Raw genomic sequence first — 19,378 nt, forward strand, 5'->3', positions numbered from 1 at the left:
CTGAAGCACGGGGGGGGGGTGGGGGCACAGCCTCCCAAGGCCTCCCCCAGGCTGCACCCAGTGGCAGGAGCCCCCCACCATGTGTCCCTGGGTGGCAGACAGTCCCAGACCGAGCTGGGCTGGAGCCCAACCCCAGTTCTCTGCCATCACTGGGCTGAGCTGCGCCCACCTGGCAGCCAAAAGAATGTGGCATCAGGCCCCAGTCTGGCTGGGTCTGGGACTCCACCACCCAGGGGTGTGGGGCTCCTTTTGCTGGACGCAGCCCAGTAGAAGCCTCAGGGACCCATAACCCCTGCCTCCTGTGCTCCTGAGGCCCATGCACCCTCCCTCTCTGTGCTCCAGGCGCAGCAGGCAGCCTGCAGCAGCAGCCACTTTGTTTCAGGGCACAGATGGGAGGGACGGGGGGGACAAGCCCCTGACAGGCTGCACCCTTCAGCAGTGGAGAGTCCCAGACCCTGCCAGGTCGGGCCCCAACACCACATGAGTCCCCACTGCTGAGCCTAGCCGCATGTGGCCAGCTGCAGTGAGCCTTGAGGCGCAGCAGCAGCCGCCTTTGCCACCTCTGCCCTCACAGAGATGGGGAGGGAGCACCCCGTGTCCCGGAGGAGCCCTCCTGGGGTTCCAATCCTTCCAATACCAATGAGACTGGGGCCCTACTTACCTTCCCCTGCTCCTGGCTGAGCCGCAGGTCATTCCCTCTCTATGGGGGCCTCTGTGGCCCCCTTCCCACCCCTCCCAGATTGACCCACTGGGGCTGAGGGCAGTGGTTGTGTGCATGCACCCAGCTGTCCCCTCAGCCCAGGATCAACCTAAAGAGGCTCGGATTGACCAGGTCGATTGCAATTCCCGGGCTGGTGACCACTTCTGTAGTCCAACCCTTTATCAACCCTTATCTAAAACATCCCAGAATAATGTTTTCCTAACCTGTTCTTAAAAACTTCCAGAGAGAGAGAATGCACAATCTCTCAGGGTAAAAAATGGAAAGTAAGTTCTAGAGACTGCAGCTGATAGAATTAAATCGTTAAGGGTTAGGTGGTTAAAGCAATTTACAACACTACATAGTGTAATATAATTATGACCTTCATAAATGTAGAAAATTATATTAAATTAATTAGGTAAGTTTTCCCCATATTTGGGTACCATCTCGTTGTGAATATTATAAGCCATTTTTTTTTCTTGGATGACTTGAATTGCTTAAATTGCAAAGTATTTAGAGGTATTAAAAACAAATTCTGTTACTTTTGCTTAACAGGGTGTTATTTTGAATATTAATAATTTTCTGCAATTCTCTTTGAAATCCAATTCATATTCAGTTGTATTTTTTTTATGCTCTTTATGTGCGTGGATAGCTTGTGCTGAACTAATTTTCTTTGATAAAGACTGAGCAAAACATTTCAGATACCTTGATTAGAGTATTGAGCAGAGCCCCACTCTCATTAATAATGGCTGTCACTTGAATGAATCAGCATGAATTTTGTGAGGAGGAGTTGGCTCAAATACTGATGCAAAAAGTCTCTTTCTACCAAAGATGGCAGCTTCAGTCCCTGAATCTTGTATCACATTCCCTAAAAATGAAGATCACGTAATTTATACGGTGATGGTGGTGGAAAATAGTAAGCAATCCAAGCAAACTTTTACCCCAGCTATGCAGTCTTATCTCTACAGGCAAATCCATATGTCCATGATAATAAGAATTTAAAATTCAAGACTTATCTGCTAAACACCTTCTCAAATGTACACTTTATAACACCATGAATATAAAAGGTGTTGAAGCATCTCACGTGGCCAGAATGAGATAAAGCCCAACTCAGACCTGACATAGGCAGATATAGCTCTATCAACTTCATGTATTATTATTCAATGACTTCCGGGTAAAATCTATTTTATACTTTGTACATTTAGATTATCTCATGTTACATGACCTCCAAGTAATAGAATAAAACATTGATGCTCACAGGGACTAATCAAGCTGCATCCTCAAAATACAGGAGTGTAGGGATAAATAGGCTGCAATTCAAAATATTGGTCTCTACTAAGAAATAAAAAAGATTATTGCACCTACATAATTGTATGTTCTTTGTACTGTTAGGAAGAAAAGTAAACTTTTATTTTTAGTGGCAGATACTGTGAGCCTAACTGAAAGAGATACTGATTATCTGCAATTTCAAATGAAGTGAGTGGAAAGCATCTCTGACATCTACGCTCTTGGTAGTTACAGTGGAGTAAACCTCTATCTCCACCATAGAGCCATAGAAAGAGGATGACTGAAATAAAAGAAAAAGGCTATGAATGTATCTTTTTTATAAAAAAATAAATAAATCCATTGCAATATCAGTTGTTTTAAAGAAACTATTTGTTTCCTTTTTTGAGAGAAATTATGATTTAGAAATAGATATTTGAATATTTAATTTCTGACCATCCAGCTGATACCATATTTGGTTTACTTGCAGATATCTCTTATATCTCTGATATTAACAATTGTCATCTTGGTCATTGTGATGATACGGGCAGTTACATTTAGTTCACAAGTGTGAGTATTTTATCATTTTGAGCACCACTGAATGAATTTTATAAAGTACATGTATTTTATCTTTTGTGTGTATTTGCATGAGTAGAGAACTAGACCCTGGGATTTGTTTCTTTGGATAATTGGAATATATTTTAAATAGTATACATGTTACTAATGAGAAAATACAGTGAAAAGTAGAGGGAAGCCTAGCGTTCAGTTTTGATTGAGATCAGAGCCTGGGTGATAGAAGGAAAGAGAAGGGATGCAGACACAGGTGCAGGGCTATGAAAAAAATATAGACGAAGAATTGAGAATTACAGCTAAATATGCAATATTACCCCCTCGGAGATTTTGCAGCTTTCCTCTTGAATCAAAACATTTTACACGTGGGGAAAAATCATCCATTCATTTGGAAACCATTGCAGTAATAGGCAATGTGCTTGATGCAAATATAGTCCTTCCTTTCATTGCCTCTCCTGAACAAGTACTATTCACAGTAGCAGTCCTGTGCTTTACAGGGCTGCATTCTCACAATATGCAGGTGATAAAAAGATATCTACAGGGTGGGTACAGCATATTTAGATTGGCTATCAGGAAAAACTTCTTTGCTGTTGTAAGTACGTCAGTAGGGTAGACTGTCTAGAGAAGTTGTGGAATCTCCTTCAGTAATGGTTTTCAAGATGTCAGACAGGCATTGGTCAGAGGTGATCTAGGAGTAGCAATGCATGGAGTGTGCTATGAAGACCACATGCATGTTGACTGAACATCCAAATTAGAGCTCTGCCTTATTGAAGAGGGCCATGGTCAGCAGCAGGAGAATAAAGCAGACCTTCACAGCTGCTTTTGTTATGAAAGAAGATTAAGGAGTTGAGAAATTTATGGAGGGGACGCAATAAGGGAAAGGGGAGTTCTGGCTCTCTAGTTAGGATGTATGGGTTTGCACTTGTGGTCGCTAGGTTGCTGTGCAGACTGTTTTGTTTTCCTGTGTTTCTAGCCTTTGCTGGTTGCCACGTGAATCCAGGAAGGAAGTTTTCCCCTCTGCTGATACAAGTGTCAGAGTTTGTTTTTTTCCGTATTCCTCAGAAGCATTGGATGTTAGCTACAGTCAACACTAGAGTTATCAACTGGAGTATGTTGATGTTCCTTGTTAATGGGTCTTCTGTTCAGGGTCAGACCAATCACAAGATTTAGGGTCAGAAAGAAGTGTATACTACTGTCAGATCAACATGGACACATGATGGTTTTATCTTCCTCTGCAATGGGTGTATGATCCTTATTTTCAGATCTATCAAGTGTATTTTAACAAGCAGCAGTTGAAGAACATTAATAGTGTCTTCATGGCCCTGCTTTACCTAAAGTGAGATAAAACATTCTTAGTGTTTTTGGGCATTGTGTGTGGTAGATGAGCAAGAGATTTTTTCATGCAGTTTTAAGAATTAGGCACCCACTTGTAGAGGGCGGTCTAGATGGTGATGATCCTGCCTTGAGCAGAAGTTTGGACTAGATGACTTCCTGAGGTCTCTTCCAGCCCGACTTTTCTGTGATCCCATGAGGAGAGAAGGGTGTGGTCATAACTGTCTATGCAGTAAGCCAATAGTAAAAGGGAAGTTCAATGGATTTACTGACGCACTGGGGGAACGATCATATTTCCTAAGGCCCAGATGGTCCCAGAGGTCTTCACAAAGTGAGGCATCTGACAAATGTCCCCAAAGTAATCTACTGTCTCAATGGCACAATCTTCTCTAAAATAATGCAGGACTCGGGTCCCCTCTACGTGTGCAGGTAAAGGTGTGATGGGATCTAATGCATGTTCCACACAGTCATGCTGTACATGCACCAGCAAGAAGAAAAATCCTGGGGTTGGGGGATCAGAGCAGCCGCAGTCCTTGAGACTTAGAAGTGCATGGAAATTAGGAAGAAATTTTTATGGTAAGGATGGCCAGATTCTGGAATGGGCTTCCATGAGAGGTGGTACTATCACCTAACTTGGAGGTCTTCAAGAGGAGGCTTGACAATCACCTGGCTGGGGTCGTCTGACCTCGGTCCTCTTTCTGCCAGGGGCAGAGGGTCAGACACAGTGATCCTCTGGGTCCCTTCCGACTCTATAATCTATGAATCTATGAACCTCTGAGCTCTGGGAATCGCAGCAGCTATGATCCACAAAGCGAGGGTGCGTGAAACCCCTAGACCCAAGGGATCATGGCAGCCACAATCCTCAAGGTTCAGGGGGTATCTGAAACCCCCAGACCTGGGATCATAGCAGTTGTGATCCCCCAGGCACCCCCACTAGCCTTCAGGATCGCAGCAGCCACAATCCTCAGGGCTTTGGGGTTTCATGCTGAGCATGATGTACTCTGTGTGGCTAGGAGCCCTGTCAGCTGATGGAGTTCCCATCTGCAGGTGTAAATTTAAAGCTCGAAAGCAGCCAGCTGTCAAAGTAGTACACATTTTCAAAGTTTAGCTTTATAAATGATTGGAGCATTTTATTGTGTGATAAGTATTTTGTACATGAAGCTGGTCTTAAGTTAAATGTGCAATTAACCAGTTAATTGTGTGATACCTGTAATTTGTAGAGGGAGCCTAAAAATTATATTTCATTCTTAATGGGCTGCATCGATGTATTAAAAAAATTATAAGCTTTAAGATGTGATGATTCTGCTTTTTTGCCTGATGTTTTTCATGTAATGGACAGTCAAATTAAAATTTGTTTTAATTGAAAGTTAGAAAATGTTGGCAATTTATTATAGATATTTCAGAGCTTATTAAGACAATTATTTCAAAAGCCAAAGTTGGAAAAACAAAAGGGGAAGAATAAAAAAGGGAAACTATCCAGTAAATAGAAATACTAATAAGCTGTTCGAGAAAACAGATGAATAAATAGACCAGTACTCTGTACTGCACTTTGTGTGATAATTAACGTTACGACAAACCAGAAGATTCAGTATATATGTGTGTGTCTGTTTGGTGGTAACTGTGTTTGTAAAGCTATACTAGCAGGAAGTGTATGAATCCTATGTACATCCTTTATGGGTTTACCCATCTTTAAAAGAATGGTATTCTCCGTTTTATATGAGATTCACCTCTTAGAGGGGAGGGACTTTACGTGAACATCATAATTTCTTATTCATTAGGATTGTTTGCACACTCTTCAGAATGTGTGTATATGAAGTACATTCGTACACTTGGAAGATGTTAGCGTGAATGATTCAGTGGTACCACACAGAGCTACTTATCTGTCTTGTTTGATCGCTATCTGATAATGAGGCTAACTATAGGGCATATTTTTAATGTTGGCAGAATAGCTAAAATAGCAGTCTTGCTTCTGAAAACATGATAAACAAGTGTGCATCATCTATCAGTTCAGCATAGTGTGGTTTTGCTTTCTTGTTTTGCTTCACTGAAATGATATAGGAAACAGTGCTTTCTTGTAGTGCATGCTAAATACCAGTACATATTTGAAAGAGAGATCTCTTAATCCGCTGTCAAAAAGGGAGCTATATATAATGACTACTGAAGACCTTGTTACTATGGTAACACTATCATTTCAACAATAGTACTGCACTGTAAAGCATAAGACAGTGTTCTGCCTACTTTTTAATAATAAAGAATAACATTTTTCTGTAAAATAATGTCTATGGTTTTACTGTCTAATAGATTTTTGATACCTCCAATATTTATCAATTATTCTTTTACCATTCTTCTTTTCAGAACTGAGCCTCTTAAAATTAACTGTTCTAGAATTTTCTCCTGTTATCTAATTATTTATGTTGTATATGTAGATAGTACTTGTATAATGAAAATGTTTTCATTCCCAGGTAGTATTCTCTCTTAATGACAAAATAAACTTAATCTGTATTGCTTTATTTTCATCTAATATGTTTCACCATTTTTATTATAGCAGAGGAACCAAGTAAATAATAAATAGTTCCATTGGCTATACAGGGACTGATTTGTCTCTACCTTACCTTGTGTATATCCCAGAAATTGGGCCATCATTGAATTACATTTTAGGGGGATGTGCTATCGGTGGCTGGAGCCACAAACCTGTATTGGGTTCCTTGACTGGCTGGACTAACTGCTTTTTCATTCCCAATTGTGACAGAGGGCCATCCCTGGGGCCAGTCACAATGTCAGCCTGCCCACCTGTCTAGGGCAGTCTGCCCCCACTTTCCTGCCATGCCTTGATGTATTAAATATACAGATGGAAAAAATATAGGAGGCTGCCCATTTAATGCCGTGATGCCAAGGGCATAATACACAGCTCCAACCTCCCCTTTACTGTGTCCCATGCTTTGCTGATGGCATCCAAATCCACTAGGACTCCCCTGGCCCCTTAGCTGGGTCTCATTATGGCTTCAACTCATGCCCCCTCACTGGGACTGTGGGGCCTTACGCCCTGTCGGCCTCAGGTGTCTGCCAATGTGCCTGGACCCCACTCTCAGCCTACGGCCTGCTCAGGCCTCAGTCAACATACCTGGACCTCACTTGCCTTCAGGCCTGCCACTAGGCCCCACTCTCATTTAGGCCTTGGGCCTCAGGCCCTTTTGGCCCTTGTGTTGTCACCCAAGCCTCACTCTCAGTCACTGAGCCTCAGGCCCTCCTGGCCTCCTTGTTGTTGCTCAAGCCTCTTTCTCTCAGGCTTTGGGCCCTCATGGCCTCCAAGCCTGTTGTTGCCCAAGCCTGTTGCTTTTCTCTCAGGGTGTGCACCCCTAGTCTTTCCCCTCCACAGGGTCACCCACAAAGCAGTGGGTGCTGAGGCTTTCCAGTGCCCCATATTCACCTTTCACTAGGGTAGCACTAATGTGGCATTTCCTGAGGACTGCCTCACCATAAGCAGCCCCACCACACCATCCTACCCCAGCAGGGTGTAGTTTTAGGTCATACCCCAGGACCAGTGCAGGCCTACCTGCCCTGATCTTACACCTCCCTCACTGGGCTTCCAAATGTTCCTCCCGGGCTGCTCACTTTGGGGCACTCTTGCAGTTTCCATCTCATACCGTTCCTCTCAGACACAGGCCCCATCTCTCTCAGGCCCCCTTGCAAGATACCTCCCATCAGGAGGCTGGGCTTCAGCCTCCTTCCTACCAGCCTGCTTTTTGGCTGACCTCCTGTCCTCTCTCAGCAGTGATGTCCCCCCCATTGAGGGGACCTTCAGCCTCTTTTAAGCTGTGGTCCTGCCTCTAGGCCAGTTAGGGTACCAGTAGCTCTCCACAGCCCTATCCTGCCCCTCACCATGGGCTTCCATGCCCTTCAGCCTATTGGCTCTGCCCCCCTTGCATTGAGTAATTGAGAGTCTGAGGATCAGTCTGGCAGCAGCTGACCTCCCTACTCAGTGGAGATCCCACTAAACAGCCATCAATTCCTACTGGGCCTGCCTAGTGCCCCAGAGACCTTCTGGCAGCCCTTTACTCTGCCGGGCTCATCTGAGCCCCTGGCCTCAGTCACAGCCAGTTCCTATCAAGGGCTTGCCTAGCCCCTCAGTAGGCCCACACTCTCTAAGCCCCTTCCCTAGGCTGGCCAAGCTCTCCTTAGGCCCATAGCCATTTTCTTATGGCTTGGAACCGCCCCCTCCCCAGTCCCTAGGAACCTCTTCCCCTTGACCATCACAATGATGCTGGGAGCAGCTGTGCTCCAGCCAGGACATGTTCATCCTTCAGCTCCCCAGTTGCAACTGCCTGCTCTTATTCTAAGGCTGCTCCACCCTGCTCCAGTCAGGTGGCCTCCTGGCTATCATGTGACCTCCTGATTGTCTCTGCAGTCACCTGCAGGCTGCCTCACAGCCTGCTCAGGCCCTTAAAGTGGCAAGCACCCGAAAGTGCACTGCCACACACTCCTCTCCCTTAAAATCCTCCCCGGGGGGTGTCTGCTGCTTCCTTCTACAGGCCTCTGTGACACCTGCACATGACCTTAGAGTGGCAAGCACCCAAAGGTGTGCCACCACACCAATCTACAAGTAAATACTGAGTGCAGAAAACGGGTCTGTAAAATCTAAAATGCTGAAGGACATGGAAACCAAAAATAACCCCTTCAGTTCGTTAACTATAAAGGAATGCTTCCATTGATTTAACAAAGCATCTTTAGATAAACTTATGTAATGTTGTATCCAGAACACACAACGTGGTGCTAATTAACAACTACTGTGACTTTAAAATGCTGTTTTGTACCATTCTGATTTCCACTCAATCCTAATTTGACATCAAGTACAAGTATTAAAAATATTATCTATTAAAAAGGAAACATCTCAAATCTTTTTTAACTTAATAAAAAACTAAGATGTATGTATTCAGTTCTTAATTTTTAAGCCCCTATAATTGCTTAAATAAGTAATCCTAGTGGTACTTAGCTGGCAGAAAATAGTACCTAATTAAGTATAAAGGTTATGTTTAATTGCAAAGCAATGTATTTTTTTTAATGGTTACAAACTGGTGAGAGATGACCTTTCTTTACAAAGGTAAAGTATAATTGCAAAACAAGATTCAAATAGATTATTTAAATCAAGATTCCATGCTTGATAATTTTAAATTATAAGTAAAATCGGTTTAAGTCAAACCACCCTGTTTTTGCCATGAGACTGAAAGTTTTAGGTTACTGACAGATAATTATGCGAACCTGGCAGTTGTGATCCAAATAGCTTACTAGCTATTTAATATTGTGATGGGAACCATGTACCTGAATATCTGACAGTTCTTTATAAAGTTTGTCTTGAAACATATAAATAGGATTTTGAAACTCAGAAAAGATTGGGACTTTTGTACAAGTAGTATCTGGCTGAGGTGAGAATCTTGAGCCCTATTTCAATATCTAACCCCCAAATGGGAGTGAATACTAATAGACTTCTAAGTTTGCAACATTTAGGCTGCTGACAGACATGGAAAGAAAAACAAACAAACAAAACCCAGCACTATACCAGAAGAAGAAGCATGTTAGTTTGACTCAGCTCCCCAACATCTGTATAGATTGGGCACTTCAGCTGATCTTTTAGGCATTTTTATCTAATAGCTGATTCAATCCGATAAAAGCACCAAAAAGCCCTGCTGAAGCACCTGATCTATACAGACGTTGGGTGCGCTGGGTCAAACTAATGCAGTGCCTCTTCTGGGCATGTGCTGCACTTGGCACGGGAGTGTGCCAAGCTGAAAGTAAAGTGCTGTTTGTTTGGGGAGGCGTCATGTCTGTAAGCAGCCTTAGGATGAGACCACATGTGTCCCTGAAGAAGAGGCATCAAGTCACTAGCTCCTTTCACAGATGTCTATTGGTCTGAGGAAATCATCTTTCTTAGTGGGAATGGATGGTGATCACCTGTGGTGCTAGCAGTATGTCCTTACAGAAAGTTTTCATTTTTATGTAGATATAAGTCAGAAGTTAGTGTCAGGAAAATCGGAACATTTCCACTTTCACAGCTGCTGATGTTACAGGGAAGCCTGCAATTTAGAGACATTTATTTGATTTCAGCTAAATAAACATGGATATTTCTTTTTTTGCCATTTTAGACGCATTGTGCATTTATCTCTCTAGTCTATCTCATCTTCATCATGTTAGATTTTATTTCTATTTCTCAGTCTTCTTTTTAAAGCAGCAGTTACAGCCTGCCATCATCTCTCCTTGCCTCATAACTTTCCAGTAAGGTTTCTCTTACTACCGGTGGGTTTGGATCCTTGATTGAGCTTCTGTTCTCCCTTTGCTCTTTAAGGAGGACAGTGACAGGCCTTCTCCCCATCCTTCAGGAAGGGGCCTGGGGAAGTAAGGAAGGTCTCCCCAGTATGGGGAGCTAGAAGGAGCTACACTGCTCTTTTTAAACATCCTTTTAGAATTCTAAAAAGCTTGACTTATTATCCATTTATTTTTCTTTATTACTGATGTGGTTGAAGGAAAATAAATTAAACAAAGGCTGCAAATAGATGGTGGAACAGACACTTATGGAAGAGCAAAGGCCTCGTTGTTTGCATAATTTAAAGGAGGTGTCTTTAAGGTCCAGTGTGTGTGTGCTAGGATGGAGACCTAATCGATTTTTACTTGCCTTCTTTCATTTAAAATGCAATTCTCTTCCATGGCCTGATCACCTTTCCAGAAAGTTCTTTCAAGTAACGGTTTGAAGTAATTTGGCCAAACTAGACATTTTATGTTTATTTTAATTTCACATACTAATGATTATTATTATAAAAATAGTGAAGGTCTAGTTGTATTTTCGTAGGTTTCAGAAAGAGTTCGCATTTGTGCCAGAATACTACTTGGATCCATTTTTATCCTTAGCGGAGCTAAAGTAAACAGACATTCTCTCTTTCTTCTAATTTTTCAGATTTGTTTCCATTATACGTAATCCATATATAATGGTGGTTGCCTGAAGCATATCATATAACTTTTTAAGAATATACGCTTTATATTTCTTGGCTTTGCTAAATTTAAGAGGATTATATGGTAAAATACAGTTAGATGATTTTTCCTTCATTTTACTTCCACCTGCATATGGCTGGTTACTTTTTTAACACACTTAGGAACCACAGTGGGTTAGAGTGAACTCAAGCTACAGTGATTTTCAGCTGCATTAATATTGCATAAAGTGAATTCATAGCTTAGAATGAACTGAAACTGCATTGTTAGCAAAGGGATAATAGATAATGCCATTTATAAAGTTAAACTATTTTTCACTTTACTGGTGTTGATTGTGAAAGAATAGCATGATGTCAGTGCCTGCAAAATAAATAAATCTCCACAAAATCTTCAAGAGCATCTTCTAAAGACCACAGGTAAATGTAGATGTGAGAATTAGGCAGCTGATCATAGGGATGAAACACCAAGTGTTCAAAAAAACAACATGAAAGTGGGAACTTGATGCTTTCTTCCTCCTTAATCAAATAACAAAGATAAACTTTTGCATGTTATTAAATCCAAAACAAAGAAACTCCATATTTATAGCACCACTAAATAGTCCATTAAAAAGAGCAGGGAAACACAATCATTATCTTTAATTAGGGATATGCCAGAACTGTAAGTGGTATTTCATTTGATGGTTTATTTTCTTTGATAGTCAGAAAGATCTCCCTTATTCAGAAGAGCCTTCAATTTTGTATTGTAACTATTTTATTTGTCATAATACAAATTGAGGTTCTCTTCAGTGGCTGCAAATTTTAAATGCCTTAAACCAGAGTTTAAAGATAATATTCCATATTTTGCTTCATTACATAGTTTTACCTCAAAATTGGAATTAAATTTCCACAATTATAGATCTCTACATTTAGAATTCAAACCTGAATTAAATCTACCATCTGTTGCTTCATTATCAGCATTCCTTTGCTAATTGCCTGCTCCTTAGCCTGGCACTTTTGTTCCTGTAGTTTTCCATTTGCTGCTTCCATTTGCTGCTTGTGGCAAAGTGGGAGTCCTTGGCTAGCCACAAAGCTAGCTTCCCACCTGCCTCTGGGCACGCCGCCTGCCTGTCTCACCCACCACAACTTGTTGTTAATTAATTAAGTTGTTAATTAAGGTGGGAGGCTGCCTATTGTTGCACCCTGATTGGGGGCAGGGGGGCTATCCACAGCTCCGTTCCACCCCTACACCGCGGCCCAAGGCTCGCAGATGGCATCTCAGACAGTTAGCTAAACTGTCACCTTCGCCCATTAGCTGTGGCCCCCAACTGTGGGGACCTTCGGCTTCTGTAAGCCCTGGGCCCATCTCAGGCCCAGTTGGGACTCCAAACTTCTGCGCTTTTTGTGGGCATCCCTTGCAGTGGGCCCCTTGCCCTTTTGAACTGTGGTCCTGGCCCCAGCATTGATCGGTTGAGTACCTCAGCGGGGTTTTCACTTCCTGCCTGCCTTTATGGATTGGGGTCCCCCATTCCCAGCTCAGGTGCTCCTTGAAGCATGCGTGGCCCTGCGGGGTCACTCCCCCAGCAGGCTCATGTGCCTCCAGAAGCTTACCTGGCCTACCCTGCTCCAATGTTATATGGCCCACCCATAGGTGAGGGCTGGGGTTAAGGCGCCCCTACTCACCGTTCACTGGGGTGGTAACTGGCCTGGTATTTCTTGGGGGCTCCTGCATCACTGAGAGCCCCACCAGGCCACCCACTCCCAGAAGGGTGCAGTTTTAGGTCATGCCCAGGACCAAGAGCCTCCAAGCCATCCCCTACAGCTCCTTTCCTTGCCTCCAAGATGTTCCAAGCAGCCTTGCAGCCAGGCAATGTTACTGCCTGCCTTACCAGCAGTAAACTGCTCTGTTTGTATAGGCAGCCATGGATCTAAAATGACTGCCACAATTAAGCACCTGCTGGCCACTTGGCTTGGCCCTAAAAGTGGCAGGCACCTACAATGCCCTGCCACACTGCTGTTCAAGAAAGTGGGAGGCTTTTGCTGTATAAAATAAGGTAGTCACCTCTTACAGAAGTATAACTTTTGTCCTGGTTCACAAGTGCTTTTTCTATCTTGCTGAGTTCTTTTAACCGGCTATGTGTGGTGGGGTTGAGATCAAGGATACAAAAGTTTTTATTGCAATCTGTGCCCCACCTCAAAGTTCTATATAGGTTGCAACACACTATGGTACGCATTAGGGCTGTGCAAAGCTTTGGGTGCTAATTCAATTTGGAGGAGATTTGGCCCAATTCGGTGGCTGAATCTCTGAATCTGAATCAAATTGGGAAACCTAAAAAGGTCCAAATCAATTTAAAGCTCTCTGGATCAATTCAGAAAAGATTTGGAGATTTGGCTAGTCCCCGCTCACTGCCGCAGGGAGCTGGGTCTGAACTCGGTGCCAGTAAGCAGGGAGCAGGCTGGAGGAGGGTGCAGGGACCATGGGGGGGGACCCCCACCAGGCCCCATCCCCTGCCTGCTCCCCCTGAGCCCCCGCCAATCCTGCCCGTTCTCCCAGCCCCATCAATGGCTGCCCCACCTGGTCCTAGCATCCCAGCGTCTTTGAAAAAGTTAAAAAAAAAAAAAAAAAAAAAAAAAAAGGCCCGCACTCATCATCTGCTGCAGTGGTCATCAGGGCTTCTGAGGGGCGTGCAGTGCAGTGCAGGGCAGTGGGTGGCAGCAGGGATCGCCCTCCCCACTCCTTCCTGGCAGCAGCTGGTGAGTACGGGGCTTTTTTTTAAAGAGCCAGGACGCTGGAGCTGGGCAGGGCAGCCATTGATGGGACTGGGAGAGCGGGCGTGGGATGGGGCCTGTTTGATTTAGAGATTCAGCCGATTTGGCAGCAGCCGAATCTCTGAATTGGATTTGGCTGAATCAATTCGGGACAGTGATTTGAATCAATGAATCAAATCACTATCCGCCAAATCGGCTGAATCTGAATCCTAGTATGCATCATCCAAGAGACTGAGGAAATCAGTGTTAGAGATTGTTACAACTCTGGAGCTATCTTTCAACCCTGTATATTAAGATTTCACAGTAAATATTTACTTTAAAATCCTTTTGGGAACCACTTATTTTCTAACGCAGAAGGCAAGGTAGAGCTACACCTTTTAGAGTAACTAAATAAAGAATGCATAAGCTTTAGTGAACCCAGTCTCACTTTATCCAATGCAGCACCTGATGAAGTGAACGTAAACCCATGAATGCTTATGTATCTCTGATTTAGTCTGTAACAGGCATAACCAACCTACAGCATATGTGCCACAAGTAGCAAGGGCAGCCTCTGTGTATGACACAGAAGATCAGGAAGGGGTAGGAAAAAAAGCAGAAAAGAGAACAGCAGTTGGGGAAGGAAGCAGAAAGCAGAGCAGTAGATTGGACACAGGACAACTAGAGTAGCATATGGGGAGTGTGCAGGGTTAACTTGTGGTATGCCTGCCAAAAAAGTTAGTCCCCACTGGTCTATAAGATGCATTTCTACCCTTCCTTCTGCCTGACTACAAACTAACACAGCTAACTACCTATTGCTGCTTTTTAAAACTCCAGTTCATGAGTAGACTGCACAGTTCATCTCATGAAAGATGGAATATGAAGATGATTCTTATAAAAATAGGAAAAGAACCTGTTTAATACCAGAGTCGTGTGCCTTCCCTCTATTTCTAATTTAAAGATTAGGAAAACATGTTTAGTACAATAAGGAATATAGTATTTGTATGTTACGATGCTCTGTATTGGCATACAGTTGCAATTAGGTAATGCGGTGTGAAGTCTGATTGGTAACTCAAAGGATGTGTGGTGAGACTGGGAACCACCTTCTGTTTCCAGCTAATCCAGTCTAAGTATTTTACTTTTCTGGTGTTATTTCCAAATAGTACTCTCCTCTCTATGGAGTCATGCACCTAGAAAACAACGTTGTTTCAGTTGGATTGATGAGTGTTACAAGTTCCTGAAGCACAGACCACTATTTACAGTATGCACACCACTCATGAGTGTTTTTTTATTTTTACCAAACTGCCCTATTTACTATCTCTTTTCATAATATACATGATGTTCAAAGTCCTGACATCATACTACTTTTATTTATAATTTAGCTATAAAAGCTATTTAATTTGACATATTTTGTCATAATTGTCAGTATGATAACGAAATGAAATATGTCATTGTAGGGCCATTTTCATATCAGCCTGGGTTTTACTTTTAATATTTTAGCAGCATTAAAAGCATTTTTTTCTGGTTGTGTTTTTAAATGGTCAGTACATTCATACGTTATAATGCAATTAGAACTACACTTAATGGAAAAGGTTCAGTGTCTTAACCCTTGATTAGAAAGACTTCCCTTTTTTCTGTTAGATCAATGCTGTCAAAGAATAACATTAAGCAGTTTCTCCCTCTGTTTTGATATAATCTGACCTCTAGCGGTTGTAAAACTGAATTGCTTGCACATCTTAGTTTGACATATTATTAAACTTGTTTTGTTGCAACTTTGGATTTTTGTAATAAGTTTCACATTGATAGACTGGAATTAGATACCTGGCTGTGATACCTACTGATACCTACCTACTTTAATCTTTAGTGTCACATATTGCTAATTTTTTAATCAATGGCACTAAACTAGATAAGATTCAACAAAGACAAATGCAAAGACCTTCACTTGCGATGGAATAATTGTATACACAAATACAGACTGGGGAATGACTGGCTAGACTGCAGTACAACAGAGAAGGACCTGGGGATTACAGTGGACCATAAGCTGAATATAAACCAACAGTATGCTCTTGTTGTGGGAAAAAAAAAAAAGACCAAAGCATATACTATATTAGCAGGAATATTGCATGGGAAATGATTTTTCCACTCTCTTCAGTGCTAGCAAGGCGCGTCACCTGGAGTACTGTCTGGTTTGCGCTCCATACTTCAAGAAGCAAAAGAGTTCAGTGCAGAGCAGCAAAAAGTATTAGGGGCCTGGGAGGCTGAAAGAACTAGGACTATTTAGCTGACAGAAGAGAAGCTTGAGGGTGGATTTGATAACAGTCTTCACATACCTGAATGGCATTTATAGAGAGGATGGAGATAGGCTTTTTATCATGACTGCCAGGGACTAGAAGCAACAGCCTCAGGCTTCAGTAGGGGAAGCTTAGTTTGGTGATTAGGAGCAACTTTCTGAGTAGGCAAGTGATGAAGCTCTGGAAGAGGCCACTTAGAAATTGTGGAATCCTTGGTAGTTTCAAGGAGCAGGTTAGATAAACACGTGGCTGGGATAGTTTATTCAGGTATGGTCTTGTCTTGAGCAGGGGGCTGAACTAGATAACCTCATTAGGTCCCTTCCAGCACTACTTTTCTATGATCATATGATTCCTAAGAAGCATAATTAGTATTTTTTTAAATATATTTTTGTGTTTCTACCATTCAAAATGGTGTAGATAATAAAGAAAAGAAAAATCAAGAAAATTCTGAATTTACTTTTCTGCCCTTTAATGTCTAAATGCATACAAGATTTATACATATATTTTTCAATAGGTTGGCTTTAATGTTATAATTCAGCTTAATTTACGCTGGCTGTTTTAAGTAGTTCATAATTTAACAAAGTTTATGAAGATTGTTCATCTAATGGCAAGGCATAGAATATTCATGTTCTGAATAATCTTGCCCATGTGTAACTTTCAATATACTAATCCTAACTGACAATACTAATATTACAATCCTTTCCCTCCCTGCCAACTCCTATTTAAAGGCAGCAGATCCAAGTAAATAAGGGCTGGAGCTTTAAGAACAACCTCAAAATATTGAAGAGATGAAGTTTTAAAAGTTGGCAACAATTACACTGCAAACATTTTCACCAAAGAAGTGAGTTTGATAAATTACATTGTTTATTGCACATAATTTCATTTTCAAATTCAGGGCCAAATCTTGGAGCCAATTCAAGGCCTGAGCAGAAAAGTTGCATGTAGCAATCATCTGGAGGTATGTGGGAAGAGAATTGGTCAGGAATCTATATGGCAGCTACTGTAGTCTCAAAATCCCAGTACTGCTGCAAGACACCTCTTCTCCACAGAACAAGTGGCTGGGAGATGCATGGATCTCCCATCCATGGCCCTGATCCAGTGTGAAGCTGGTGTGCAGGCGTGATCTGGCATGTGACCACAGTCCCATGTGCCAGATCAGATCCTGGCCCTGTGTGCTAGATCAGGCCTGCAACCCAGCCCCAGCTGTGAATGCACCAGATTGGGCCTACCACCCTAGCCTCACACATGCCAAGTCAGGTTCCCTGTCCCAATTCTGTGTACGCTACATTGGACCTGCCACATAGGCCTCAGCCACAGCCCTAGCTCTTTGCATGAGGAGCTGGGCTTCTTGCTCAGGGCCCAGCCGCGTGTATTCTAGATTGGGCCCTGGCCCCACAAGCACTGGATCAAATCTATTGTCCCAGCCCTGCACAAGCCTTGTCTGGCATATAGGGCCATGTCAGCTGGCTGCAAGGCTTGACTATTTGGTAGTGAGGAAGCAGTGGATGTGTTAAATGCCACCTCTCCCACCACCAAATTTCTGGATGTATGGGGATCTCCACAGGCCAGATTATGTGGTTCTTGGGCTGTGTCTTCACAAGAACTCACTCCATTACACCTTACTACTGTTTCCATATTGGATAACCTTATGGATAACCTTAACTATTTTTCCAATGTGTTTTGAATCTGCCTAACCCAAGGGAAATATCACTGTTTAAGCATGCAGTCTGTTTAAAAATACGATGTACGTGCCTGTTATGCATGTAGATCAGTCTTGCATAATTCCACTCAGCCTCAGCAAGTAGGAAGTTTGGGGGGCAAACCTTCTAACTGTTACAGTTTTGAGATGTAAATCTTTCTCTCTTTTAAGTAATTTTCTAACTCACGTAATTACAAAAATAATCACAGTACATCAGCCAAGTGTGAACTATAATACTCCATTTGTTCTACCTTACTTCAGAGGAAGCAGAGGAAAAGCTGCAGCAGGGCCCCTCGCTGCATCCTCTAGTATCCCATCTCTAAAGGCATTGGGCCAAAGCCTCTTCCTTCCTCAAACCCCAGCTAGCTGAGGCCCAGCCTAAAGCAATTTCATTCTTGTGTACCAAAGATGACACTTGCTGTTGGCTCCAACTGTCATTACCACCTAGCTTTAGCAGCCCCTTCAGGAGGAAAGGAAAGACATCCATTAATTAACTCCTATCTTTCTGGCTGGTATGACAGCAGGGTAGAGGGTATCGCAGCTAGGGGTACCTTTAGTATCTATCCCTACCAACAGCAAGCCCAATAAAGTTGTGGGAGATTTTCCCAGAGAGGCTGATAGCTGTAAGCGTTGTATGGGTTTAACTGCTGCTTCTGCAGAACTTCCCTTTTTTCTCTATTTCATTGCCTCCAACTTCTTGTGGTTCTCAGCTAAAAATACAGTGATGCCACCTGTCCTAAATTCTTGCAGTGAAGGAATGCTTGGCTAGGAAAGGAGCCAGTCTTGTCAGGAAATAAGTTCAGGCCTTCTCATGAGTTTTAAAATGCTCTATGATTAGCTATCTACCCAGTTGCCTACCTCCATGGATAGAAAAGCCAATCAGATCCTCAGGAAACTAATCAGATTCTTGGCAACTTGGCATCATTCTTACCGTAATGGAGACACTGGAAAGGGTGAGAAAAGCTGCTTGCCTTTGGCCAGGAAGGGGGAAGAGAGAGTCCTGCTGCAGTTTCCTACAAGACTAGAAGATATCTCTGCCAGAATTGCTCCTCAAACTTAGGTTAGGGAGATGAAGACACTCAGGAGGAGCAGAAGTGAGGCTTCAAAAAGATGTGGTGGGTTTGGAATCTTGGTGTGGGTGGGAGTTTGGGGAACAGAATTGATGGATGGCTTGGGGGCTGGAGGAAGGGCTGTAGGCTGGGAAATTTCATAGACATTCGGGCTGGAAGGGACCTTGGAAGATCATCGAGTCCAGCCCCCACCCCAGGGGCCCAGCAGGCCCCAGGACCTGCTGGGTCACAGGTGCCCAGCAAGAAAAAATCAAGGTTTCTCTTGAAGGCATTCAAAGTAGGTGCTTGAACCACCTCCGGCAGCATGCTATTCCAGACCTTGGGGGCTCGGACAGTAAAGATGTTCTTCCTTATGTCCAGCCTGAAATGGTCTTGCAGGAGTTGATAGTATATTGAAAGGTTGAATAACGATTCAACCTTGTCATCCCTTGGGGCGCTCTGGTGAACAAACGTTCCCCCAGATCCTGGAGAACACCCCTTATAAACTTATAGGTGGCCATCAGATCGCCTCTGAGCCTGCATTTTTCCAGGCTGAAGAGTCCCATAGCTCTCAGCCTCTCATCATAAGGTCTGTTTTCTTGACCTCTGATCATGCATGTGGCTCTCCTCTGGACGCTCTCAATCTTCACCACATCCTTTTTGTATTGTGGAGCCCAAAACTGGACGCAGTACTCCAGCTGTGGCCTCACCAAGGCCGAGTATAAGGGGAGAATGACATCCCGGGATTTGCTTAAGAAGCATTTATGGATGCAAGCCAGCGT

General features: G+C 43.1%; 1 protein-coding gene across 1 annotated transcript in view; it reads left to right on the top strand.

The window, feature by feature from the left end:
• The window catches only part of SLC38A11 (solute carrier family 38 member 11), a 48,077-nt gene that overhangs the window by 10,547 nt on the left and 18,152 nt on the right, over positions 1–19,378 (top strand). The window contains exon 6 of the mRNA XM_006029486.3: positions 2,451–2,530. Coding sequence (XP_006029548.1) covers positions 2,451–2,530 — 80 coding nt within the window. The remainder of the gene's footprint in view (positions 1–2,450; positions 2,531–19,378) is intronic.

This window comes from Alligator sinensis, unplaced genomic scaffold, assembly GCF_000455745.1.
Source record: "Alligator sinensis unplaced genomic scaffold, ASM45574v1 scaffold738_1, whole genome shotgun sequence".
Classification (NCBI taxonomy): Eukaryota; Metazoa; Chordata; order Crocodylia; family Alligatoridae; genus Alligator; species Alligator sinensis.